General features: G+C 55.6%; 1 protein-coding gene across 1 annotated transcript; it reads left to right on the forward strand.

Annotated features, from left to right (window-relative positions):
* Nucleotide 1: 1 nt before the first annotated feature.
* Nucleotides 2-1047, forward strand: BJ171DRAFT_634396 (uncharacterized protein). The gene has a single exon (XM_053115676.1). It carries the CDS (start codon nucleotides 31-33, stop codon nucleotides 904-906), a length of 876 nt encoding a protein of 291 aa, XP_052962756.1. The 5' UTR covers nucleotides 2-30; the 3' UTR covers nucleotides 907-1047.
* The last annotated feature ends 11102 nt before the right edge of the window (nucleotides 1048-12149 follow it).

The raw sequence follows: 12149 nt of genomic DNA on the forward strand, positions 1-12149 counted from the left end.
ACCAGGGACGGGACTCTGGATTTGACCACAATGACCTTCCGTCCAAGCCGTCCCAATGACTACTTCACTCTGTGGTCCAATGCCTACTTCAACGATCAAAATACTGCCGAGGTGCTGAAGGCCATGGACCACCTCACCGACATCATCCGAACCATCTTTACGGATCCAGCACAGTTCGACTGGAACATGCGCTACTTTGCCAGCCTGCTGGATGGATCCAATGATGAACAGTTCCTCGTCCTCGGTATCGGCGATTCATCCAATGGCAAGTCCCTGATCATCAAGATTCTTCGAATGACTCTGGGCTCCGCTTATACTAAAATGCTGCCCAGCAGCTACCTGTTCACAAGCTCCAACAGCAGCTCGACGGCGACGCCAGAGGTGGCATCGATCTCGAATGCGCGATTTGTGTATGTGTCCGAGCTTGAGCGGAAGGGAAACAGGCCTCGACCATTGAATACAATGCGCATCAAGAACCTTGTCGGCGGCGACGAGGTCGGCTTTCGCGACGTCTACCAGGGTCATAGTTCAAAGGAACTCAGGATCAAGTTCATGATCATGTGCAACCCTGAAGACATCGACCTGGCCCACTTGACCAAGTACGATGCAGTGTATCGACGAGTCGTATTCAATCCCTATCGCTCAAAGTTTGCCATGAACCAGGATCAATATCGCGCTTATCAGCAGAAATATCCTGGAGCACCTGTGTTTATGAAGGACGAGACTCTGGGAAGTATTATGGAGCGACAGGAGTACAAAAATGCGATGCACTGTCTCATGTGCCAATGGTACCCCAAGTACAGCAGCGGCGGCTCGTTGCTGAGGACAAGGCCGCCGATCATGAACGAGAAGGCGATCCAAGATATGGGTCCCAGCACTGATAGTGTGGCCGAGTTCATTGTGTAGGAGATGGTATCTCCGACGCTGTGCTGCGCGTACTGCGCGTACTGCGCGGCGCAGTGGGTCGTGACCTGTGCTGCGCTTTGCGTTTTCACGCACCGCAGGCAGGCCACCGCAGGGTATACCTGCGGGTTGCCCCCGTTCCCCCCGTTTGTCTGGAGTTCGGTTTTATCGTGAATAAACGTAAGTGCTCCCCGAGCTCACCCGTCCGCTAGAGTAGCCTAGCACCGCCCTGTTCTGCCCCGTCCTGTCTTGTCTTGTACCCCCTCCCTCCCCGTCTTGCCCCAACGTCCCAGTAGTGGACGTTACATGGTAGCATCGGAAATCCTCGTCTTGTTTTCGTCCTGTTTGTCCTCTTTCTAGATCCTCAAGCTGGATCCCGCCTCTCTTGCCGACCGACTCTCCTCTCTGTCCCTGGAGCCTGCCCCTGCCATGAGCAACCCCCGCCCACTTCCGGAAGCCTTCCTCAAGACCTTCCGTGCCCCAGTGTTTACTGGGAAGAGCCGCTCCTCCTCGGTGGAGGACTGGCTGCAGCAACTCGAGGACTACCTCGATGCTGCCCAAGTCGCCCCCACCCACCACATCGTCGCCGCCAAGCTCTGCTTAAAGGACCAGGCGTACCGTTGGTACCGCCGCCAAGGGTTCGACGAGCAGAGCGAAGGTGTGTTTGACGACTTCAAGGACCGCCTCCGTCGCCGCTTCGGCAGCCCCAATGCTGAACTCATTGCCCGTGACAAGCTATACTCTCTCGTGCAGCGTGGTTCTGTGACCCGCTACATCGAGGAGTTTGAAGACCTCTCCTCCCAGATTGAGGAGCTGGGCTCTGCTGATGCGATGTACCTCTTCCAGAAGGGCCTCAAGCCCAAGATCAGAGAGTACATCGCCAGCAACCCTGATGCCCGCAAGTCCCTGGACGTGATGATGGACGTTGCCGAGAACCTCGACAACGTCCAGTACCATGGCCGCCAGTTCTACCCGCAGCTGGCAGGCGGCCATCGGTCTCATCACGTCCCAGCCCGTCCGCCTCGCCCGGCCCCGCCCGCAAGACCCATGCCTGAGCCCATGGACGTTGACGTCAACGCCATGGAGGCTCGTGGCCCTCCCCGCTCCCGGTTCCAGCAAGCTGCCACTGTCTCCCCCAAGGACAGACAGAAGCAGGAGGACCTCCGCCATGGTTCCTGCTTCTTCTGTCACCGACCGGGACACCAGGCCAAGGAGTGCCCCATGAAGTCGGGAAACGGCCGACCCTACTAGGTGGCTCTGGAGCCCTAGTAGGAGACCAACGCCGTGGATTGCTCAATGCAGTCCACGCGTCTCCAGAGGAAGTTCACCTCGCCCCCTCCCCCGAAGGAGAAACAAACCAAGTGTTGTGCGTCGTGCGAGAGGTGCATGGTGGCGCAAGCCGCCTGCCTCTCCACGAACGTGAAGAGAAAACCAAAATTGAAAACCAAAACAAAAAAGAAAATCAAGAACCCTTGAGGGACAGGACCGCCTGTGCCCTCACCCCTGTCAAGTCGTGTGTGTCGGATGCTTCCGACATGTGTCCGCAAGCCGTGGACGTCGTGTGCAATGGCGTGCTGACGCCGCAGGCCCCCGCAATGGCCGAACCCTATCCAAAATGTCCGAGTGGCCGTGATGAAGCCAACCAAGACCAAGTGTCGCCCGTTCCCCCAAGTCAAGTCATGGTGCAGGAGGCTGTGCAGGAGGACCATGAAGAGTCCCTGCTGTACCTCCCTGCCACCGTCCAAGGTCACACCGTCCGAATGATGGTGGACTCTGGAGCAAGCTGCAACTTTGTCAGCAGACGCTTGCTCCAGGAGCTCAACATACATGCAACCAAGAAGAAGTCGCCGATGAGTGTGGCGCTTGCAGACGATCGTGTGCAGCAGTGCACACACCAAGTGGTCCTGCGAGTGGCCCTCCATCCCAAGTACCATCCTGTCCTGTTGTTCCAAGTGATCGACACCAAGTTCGATGCCATCCTCGGCATGAGCTGGCTTGCTCGTGCCGAGCCGACTCCAGTCGTCGACTGGAAAGGCCGCACTGTCCGTGTTGGCCCTGACATTGTCCTGCAGGGCATGGCCTCACCCAACATGCCACCTCTCCTCTCAGCCATGCAATTCAAGAGGCTGATCAAGAAGGACACGTCGTTCCTCTGTGTCGTGCGTGAGGTCGACGACACCGACCAAGCCGGTCCCGGTCCCCCGCCTGTGGTGACCAAGCTGCTCGACGAGTACAAGGACGTATTCCCCGACCAGTTGCCACAATGCCTGCCACCCCAACGCACCGTCGATCATCGCATCGACATCGAACCAGGCTCGTCGCCTCCGTCAAGACCGACGTACCAACTGTCGCTGACGGAGATGGACGAACTCAAGCGCCAGTTGGATGACCTCCTCGCCCATGGGTTCATCCGCCCGAGCCAGTCACCGTATGGTGCACCAGTGCTCTTTGTCAAGAAGAAAGAAGGTGATCTCAGGATGTGCGTCGACTATCGCGCACTAAACAAACAGACCATCAAGAACACCTACCCGTTGCCCAGGATCGACGAGTTGATGGATCGTCTGAGTGGAGCAAAGGTCTTTAGCAAGATAGACCTCCGCTCAGGCTACCATCAGATCCGCATCCACGAGGATGATGTCCACAAGACCGCCTTCAGGACTCGCTACGGACTGTACGAGTTCCTAGTGCTGCCGTTCGGATTGACGAACGCACCTGCCACGTTCATGCAGCTGATGAACGATGTGTTCCGCCAAGAGCTCGACAACTCTGTCATCGTGTACCTGGATGATATCCTTGTGTACAGCAAGGATGAAGCGACCCATGAAGGTCATGTCGCCCGCGTGCTGGCCAAGCTACGCGAGCACAAGTTGTATGCCAAACTGTCCAAGTGTGAGTTCTTCAAGAATCAAGTCCCGTTCCTGGGACACGTTGTCTCAGGAAGAGGAATCGAAGTCGACCCCGCCAAGGTCAAGTCTGTGGTCGAGTGGCCGCCGCTCGCATGCGTCTCTGACGTGCAGTCGTTTCTCGGTCTCGTCAACTACTACCGCCGATTCATCCCCGATCTGGCGCGCACTGCCGGTCCACTCACAGACCTACTCCGCAAAGAGTGCCCCTTCGTGTGGGACCACCCACAACGCCAAGCGTTCGAGACCCTCAAGCACGCCTTGACGAACGCTCCTGTCCTCGCTGTGTTCGACCCGAACACGGATGTCTCCGTGCACACCGACGCCTCCGACTTTGCGGTGGGAGCTGTTTTGATGCAGGAGGGAAGGCCCGTTGCCTTCGAGTCGCGCAAACTGTCCCAACACGAGATCAACTATCCCGTGCACGAGAAGGAGCAGCTTGCGATCATCTACGCGCTGCAGAAGTTCCGAGTGTACCTCCACGGTACCGCCAAGCCCTTCAAGATTGTGACGGACCACCAGTCACTGCGTTACCTCGACACCAAGAAGAACCTGAGCCGACGCCAAGCGCGATGGATGGAGTTCCTCGCCGAGTACAACTACGAGGTTGTATACCAGAAAGGCAAACTCAATGTGGTGCCTGACGCACTGTCCCGACGCCCCGACTACCAATTGGCGTCACTGTACGAGTCGACTGTCAGTGTCGACAACACGATGCTGGATGTTGTCCGAGACAACATCGCCAACGACAAACAGTTCGGAGAACTGTTCCGAAAGGTGTCTAAGCTCCCCAAGGACGACGAATCATCCGAGTACACAGTGCGTGATGGCCTGCTCCTCCTGAAGAAGGACAGCCGTGTCTGTGTGCCGGACATTCCGTCGTTGAAGACCAAGTTGCTCCAAGAGGTCCACGACTCGCCCCTCGCTGGACACTTTGGAGTCGAGAAGACATACGACCGACTGGCCAAAGTCGCATACTGGCCTGGAATGAAGCGCACCGTCGAGAAGTACATCGAGTCCTGCCATACCTGCAAGATGGTCAAGTCACGCACGACCCGAGAGCAAGGATTGCTGCAACCCCTGCCTGTTCCCGACCGCCCCTGGACCAGCATGTCCATGGATCTCATCACGCATCTACCGACGACCAAGTTGGACCACGATGCAATCGCTGTCTTTGTCGACAGGTTCAGCAAGATGGCACACTTTGTGCCGTGCCAGACGACATGCTCCGCGCCTGACCTTGCACTGCTGTTCTTCAAGCATGTGTTCAAGCACCACGGCCTCCCAAAGTCCATCGTCAGTGATCGAGACCCCCGATTCACCTCCTTGTTTTGGACAAGTCTGTTCGACCATCTCGGCACCAAGCTGAACATGTCAACCTCGCACCACCAACAAACGGATGGACAGTCCGAGCGGACGATCCGCACCCTCGAGCAATACCTGAGGACATACGCCTCGACCAGCCAAGACGACTGGGACATACAGCTGAGTCATGCAGAGTTTGCATACAACACCGCCAAGTCGAGCACAACTGGCTTGAGCCCCTTTGAGGCGCTCTACGGATTCCAGCCTGATGTTCCCACCTCCTTGACACTGACCGAGTCCACGGCTGGATTGCCTTCCAAACCAAGTGCCTTTGTCAAAGATCATCAAGTCCGACACAAGATGATCGCCGACGCGCTCACGGATGCGCAACAAGTGATGGCGAAGTACTACGACCGCCGACACCAGGATGTCTCCTTTGAAGTTGGAGACCTTGTCTACCTGGACGCCGACAACATCAAGGTCCCCGAAGCCCAGTCAAAGAAGTTGTTGCCCAAGTACCGAGGACCGTTCAAGATAGCGGCCCGACCCAGTCCCCTCAACTACCTGTTGGACTTGCCACCTGGAAGCAAGCTCCATCCTGTCTTCCATGTGTCCAAGCTGCGTCGCCACACGACCCGCAGTCCAGCACAGTTCCCCGACGCCGACGAAGGTGTCTGTTAGGGATAGCTTCTGCTTGTTCTCCACTTTGAATGCACACTTGGCTGTTCTTTTGCCTTTCTGTTTGTTTGTGTGTAGCCTTGCAGTTCCCCTCCGATTTTCCGCCCTTTGCCTGTCTTTTCCGCTCCTTCCGCACTTCCGTTTTCCCGCGCTGCTCCGCTTCCTTTGTCTTCTTCGCACGCGCCGGTTTGTTTGTACACGCGCTTTGCTGCGATTGGTTGCAATTCGGCTGCCGGTCATGTGTCCCCCCACCGGTGACTCATGACCTGCCTGACCGCCCCGATCTCTTGTTCATCTCGCACGCATTTGCCCCAACCTTATACTTGACCAATCCGCTTCTTGGATGTTGAGTCACATTGCTTCGCCTTTGCACGTTTCTCCTGCCAGGTGCTTCGCTTTTGCTTGCGCCTCTCTCGCTTTGGTTCTCTGCCTGTCTCGGTGGTCCTTCTCGGCCCTCGTTCGTGCATCGCCCCCTTCGCCCTGCTCGATCGCCCACTTTTCCCTCCCTTGGCCGCCCTTCGCTGCCAAGTCCGGACTTGTCTATAAATAGCCTGACCCCCGCGATGTGTAGTCGAACCTCAGCGTTCAAAATAGGACTAAATAAAGTGCCTTCTACTTTATTCTCTGAGTGTTCCTCACGTCTCATTTCGAGACTAGTCTTATCTTGAACGGATCTTTGCTTCCCTCGCTCCCTCTCCGAGTCCACTTCGGACTTTACCCTTGCCTTCCCTGAGCTCACTTCGAGCTCACTTCTTCTTTTGCCGTTGAGTCCCCTTCGGACTCTAACATCATTTTGAACGCTCCCTCTTGGCTTCCCGGCCTTTCTTCTTCTTTCGCCTCTCTTTCCCTCGTCGATCCGATGGCTGAGCCTGCTGCACCCCCTGCAGACCTCAACGCGTATCTGGCGCGCATGGAGGAGCGTATGAACGCCCTCATGACCCAGAACGCTGCTCTCCATCGTCAGATCCAAGATCTGCAAGCTCCCGCCGCCGCTCCCCGCCAGGTCTACCAGGTCAACAAGCCCAAGGAGTTCCTAGGTTCCCGCGATGAAACGACGGCCTTCCTCGCCCAGTGCCACCTGGTTTTCCTCGCCGATCCTGCCTTCTTCGCGCCCGAGCGCCAGAAGGTCCTGTACGCCACCTCCTTCCTCCGCGGTGAAGCCTTCAAGTGGTACGAGGCCGCCTTCTACATGGCCAACCGCTTCCCGGCTTCCTTCGCGGATTTTGAAGTTGCCCTCAAGTCGACCTTCGGTGAGGACACGGCCTCCTCGCAAGATAAGGCCTTGAACGACCTCAAGCGCTTGGTCCAGCTCAAGTCCTGCCAAGCCTTCGCCACCCGCTTCGTCCAGCTCGCCGCCCGCGTCCAGACTGATGAACCCACCAAGATGCACTTCTTCAAGGAGGGTTTGAAGTCTGAGGTCAAGTTCCACCTCATCGGTCTCCGCCCCGCTCCCGCTTCCCTGCCTGAGTTGATCAAGGCAGCGGTCGAGTACGACGATGCCCTCCATCGTCTCAAGATCTCCTCCCGTTCCCAACCTCCTCCTCCTTCTTCTCGCTCTGCTCCCCATCACCACCATTCTCCCGCGCATGTTTCTTCTTCCTCCTCTTCTGCACCCACTCCCATGGACCTTGACTCTGTCTCGGTCCGCCCTGCTAAGCTCTCCGACGTCGAGAAAAAGCGACGTCGTGAGCAGGGTCTCTGCCTGTACTGCGGGGAAAAGTCTTGTCCCGGCAGTCGCGATGTTCAGCAGTGCCCGGTTCTGGTCAAACGGAACTCGGGAAATGCCCACAGCCGAGCAGCACCTCGCAAGTAAGCGAGGTGGTCTGTTCGGCGATACGAACATCTTCCCCCTCTGACTCGTCATTATCGGACGATAAGCTTCTTCTTCCGGCCACCCTTGTCGTCATGAGTCTTTCTGGCCCGGTCTCCATCTCCCTTTCTGTCTTTATTGATGATGGATGCACCGCTCTTGCCCTCATTGATCCTGCCTTTGCGGATCTCCATAAACTCTCTCTTATCCCTCTTTCTACTCCCTACTCCGTTTCCCTTGCTGATGGTTCTTCGGCCGGTTTCATTCGTTTCCAAACCGTTCCTGTGACGTTGACCATTGGTTCCCACACCGAGTCGATTTCTTTTCTTGTGACTCGACTCTCCACCACTCCCATCACTCTTGGTCTTCCCTGGATGCGCTTGCATAATCCAGTTGTCAATTGGAAGTCCCTCTCCCTTTCGTTCTCCGATCCCTCTTGCCTTGCTGATGGACACATCCTCGCGGATGTCTCTGCTTCCTCCTTGGACACTTCGTCCCCTTCCGGCTATTCGCCTCCCCCTTCGGGCACTTCGCCTTTGACTCCTCCCTCCGGTCCTTCCCTTACACCGGTTCCCTCCTTTGGCACTTCGCCTTCCCTTTCTTCCCGCCTTGACTCTGCTTCGCTTTCTGAAGAGCCAACGGCTTTATCTTCGCCCGACATTGAGCTCGTTAATGCGGCGAGTCTTCTCCGTCTTGCACGGGAAGACAAGCTCGACATTTTCGCTGCCCAAATGGATATCCGTCCTCCTTCGCCGGAGACGTATCCTACGGTGTCGATAAGGTTCGTGCTCACGACGAAGGTGTATGCCGAGTCTGGCACCCCTGTTGACTCTCGAGGTGTCCCACTCAAATACAATGAGTTTGGCGACGTTTTCAGCCTCAAGTCTGACCCTCCTTCTTCCTTGCCTCCTCATCGTCCGTATGACTTGTCTATTGAGTTTGTACGGACCGAGGATGGAAAGGAACCTCGTTTGCCAAAGCCGGGGAAAGTCTATCCTTTGTCCCCGGCCGAGGAATCTGCTCTTTCGGAGTATCTGACCAACGCCCTCGCACGTGGTTGGATCTCCAAATCCTCTTCTCCCGTTGGTGCTCCCTGCTTCTTCGTGAAGAAGCCCAATGGTGGTCTTCGCCTTTGCGTCGACTACCGGGGCCTCAATGCCATCACGAAGAAGAATCGTTACCCTCTTCCCCTCTTCCAGGATCTTCTGGATAAACTTTCTTCTGCCCGCGTCTTCTCACACCTTGACCTTCCGGATGCTTACCACTTGGTTCGTGTCAAGAAGGGCGATGAGTGGAAGACTGCTTTTGTTTGTAAATCTGGCTCTTTGAGTACAATGTTATCCCCTTTGGTCTTTCGAATGCCCCCGCTGCTTTCCAGTTTTTTATGAACGACATCTTCTCGGACCTCCTTGGTGTCTGTGTTGTCATTTATCTTGACGACATCCTGATCTTCTCAAAAGATCCCCAGGAGCATGAGGAGCATGTTAAGCTTGTTCTTTCTCGCCTTCGTGAACACTCCCTTAAGGTCAATCCGGCCAAGTGTTCTTTTGACCTTTCTGAAGTTGACTTTTCTCGGCATGATCATTTCTGCCGATGGCATCAAAATGGACCCTGCCAAGGTCGAGGCCGTTTCTCTTTGGCCTGTTCCCTCTTCTGCTCGCGATATCCAAGTCTTTATTGGTTTCGCAAACTTTTATCCGCCGCTTCGTCAAGGACTTTTCTGCACTTGCTCGTCCTTTGACTTCCCTCACCACCAAATCCTCCACCTTCTCTTGGTCTCCCGAGGCCCAAGAGGCTTTTGATTCTCTTAAACTTTCCTTCACTTCCGCACCTATTCTTCGTTACTTTGATTTCTCCAAACCCGCTGTCATCGAGCCCGATGCTTCTGACTTTGCTTTGGGTGCCGTCCTTTCCCAGTTTGACCCTGACGGCGCTCTTCACCCCGTTGCTTTTCACTCTCGGCAATTCCGTCCCGCCGAGGTGAATTATGACACTCACGACAAAGAGCTCCTTGCTATTGTCGATTCCTTCACTGCCTGGCGTCATTACTTGATGGCTGCCGACCCCGATCATCCCACTCTTGTTTTCTCCTGATCACCAGAACCTTACCCGGTTCACTTCCGCTTCCCAACTTTCTCGCCGCCAGTTCCGGTGGGCCCAATTCCTTTCTGACTTTGCTTTTCGCATTTACCACCGCCCTGGTCGCCTCAACACCAAAGCCGATGCTCTCAGTCGCCGTTCTGACTTTGAGATAAAGCCTGGTGACTCCCTCCACTCCACCAACTTCCTTCAGCTGTTCGAGTCTATTTCTCTCGACAGCATCACCGTTATCGGCTCGAACCCCGATTTTCTTTCCGAGATTCGAGCTGCCACCCTTTCTTGTTCCCTTCTTTCTGACTTCAACGCCAAACGTCTTGATGGCGATTACTCCTTCCGTGACGGTCTCCTTTACTTTAAAGACCTGATCGTTGTCCCTTCCCCCGAGCTCCAGCTCAAAGTGTTTGAGCAACGTCACTGCTCCGCTGCCGCTGGTCACTTTGGTCTTGCCAAGACCGTTGAGCTCATCTCCCGGGACTTTCACTGGCCCCGGCTTCGTAAGTCTGTGCGTCGCTTCATTGCTAATTGTGAAGCGTGCCAGCGAGCCAAGCCGTCCCGTCACTCCCCTTATGGTTTACTTCACCCTCTCCCCGTTCCTTCCGAACGTTGGTGGGACCTGTCGATGGACTTCATCACGGATCTCCCACCTTCGAACGGCTTTGACTCCATCTTCGTGGTTAAGGACCGCCTGTCCAAACAAGCACACTTTGTGCCCACCACGAAGACGGTTACAGGCGAGCAAACCGCCGAACTCTTCCTCTCCCACATCTTCCGCTTGCATGGTTGTCCCCGGTCTATTGTTTCGGACCGAGGAACTCAGTTTACTTCGGCCTTCTGGAGGCGCTTCAATGAGCTTCTGAAGACGAAGATTTCCCTTTCTTCTGCCTTCCACCCCGAGACCGACGGTTCGACCGAGGTTCTCAACCAGGTCATCGAGCAGTATTTGCGTATCCATTGCAATTACCTGCAAGACGACTGGACCCTTCACCTTCCCCTTGCCGAGTTCACTTACAACAACTCGGAAAACACCTCCACTGGCATGACTCCCTTCTTTGCAGTCCATGGCCATCACCCCATTTTTGATCCCTCCATCATCCGTGATCCTTCTGTTGTGCCCTCTGCCGAAGAACGTGTCGACCGACTTCAGACCGTTCTCGAGGATCTCAAGGCCAACCTCCGGGTTGCCCAAGAGTCCTACACTTTGCAGGCCAACAAATCCCGTCTCCCCACTCCCGACATCTCCGTTGGCGACCTCGTTTTTCTTGATCGTCGCCACATCCGCACCCTTCGTCCCTCCAACAAGCTTGATCAGAAAAAGCTTGGCCCCTTTAAAGTTCTTCGCCGCATCAACCCCGTTGCCTTTGAACTTAAACTCCCTTCCACACTCAAAGTCCACCCCGTCTTTCATGTATCCCTCCTTGAACCCCGAACGAAGGACATTGTTCCCGAGTTCACCCAACCCGAACCTCCACCCATTCTTGTTGACTCCCAGGAAGAGTTTGAGGTCGAGACTGTTCTCGATTCTCGGCTCTTCCGTGGTCGCTTACAGTACTTGGTTCAGTGGAAGGGCTATTCCGAGACTGACCGGTCTTGGGAGCCCGCTGCCAATGTTTCCCACGCCACTGATCTTGTTGCTGACTTCCACCTTCGCTATCCCTCAAAGCCGAAGGCGACGCCCGGAGTTCGTCGCTAAGGAAGGGGATGATGTTAGGGATAGCTTCTGCTTGTTCTCCACTTTGACTGCACACTTGGCTGTTCTTTTGCCTTTCTGTTTGTTTGTGTGTAGCCTTGCAGTTCCCCTCCGATTTTCCGCCCTTTGCCTGTCATTTCCGCTCCTTCCGCACTTCCGTTTTCCCCGCGCTGCTCCGCTTCCTTTGTCTTCTTCGCACGCGCCGGTTTGTTTGTGCACGCGCCTTGCTGCGATTGGTTGCAATTCGGCTGCCGGTCATGTGTCCCACCACCGGTGACTCATGACCTGCCTGACCGCCCCGATCTCTTGTTCATCTCGCATGCATTTGCCCCAACCTTATACTTGACCAATCCGCTTCTTGGACGTTGAGTCACATTGCTTCGCCTTTGCACGTTTCTCCTGCCAGGTGCTTCGCTTTTGCTTGCGCCTCTCTCGCTTTGGTTCTCTGCCTGTCTCGGTGGTCCTTCTCGGCCCTCGTTCGTGCATCGCCCCCTTCGCCCTGCTCGATCGCCCACTTTTCCCTCCCTTGGCCGCCCTTCGCTGCCAAGTCCGGACTTGTCTATAAATAGCCTGACCCCCGCGATGTGTAGTCGAACCTCAGCGTTCAAAATAGGACTAAATAAAGTGCCTTCTACTTTATTCTCTGAGTGTTCCTCACGTCTCATTTCGAGACTAGTCTTATCTTGAACGGATCTTTGCTTCCCTCGCTCCCTCTCCGAGTCCACTTCGGACTTTACCCTTGCCTTCCCTGAGCTCACTTCGA

The sequence above is a fragment of the Polychytrium aggregatum genome (genome assembly GCF_025602895.1).
Source record: "Polychytrium aggregatum strain JEL109 chromosome Unknown BJ171scaffold_50, whole genome shotgun sequence".
NCBI lineage: Eukaryota > Fungi > Chytridiomycota > Chytridiomycetes > Polychytriales > Polychytrium > Polychytrium aggregatum.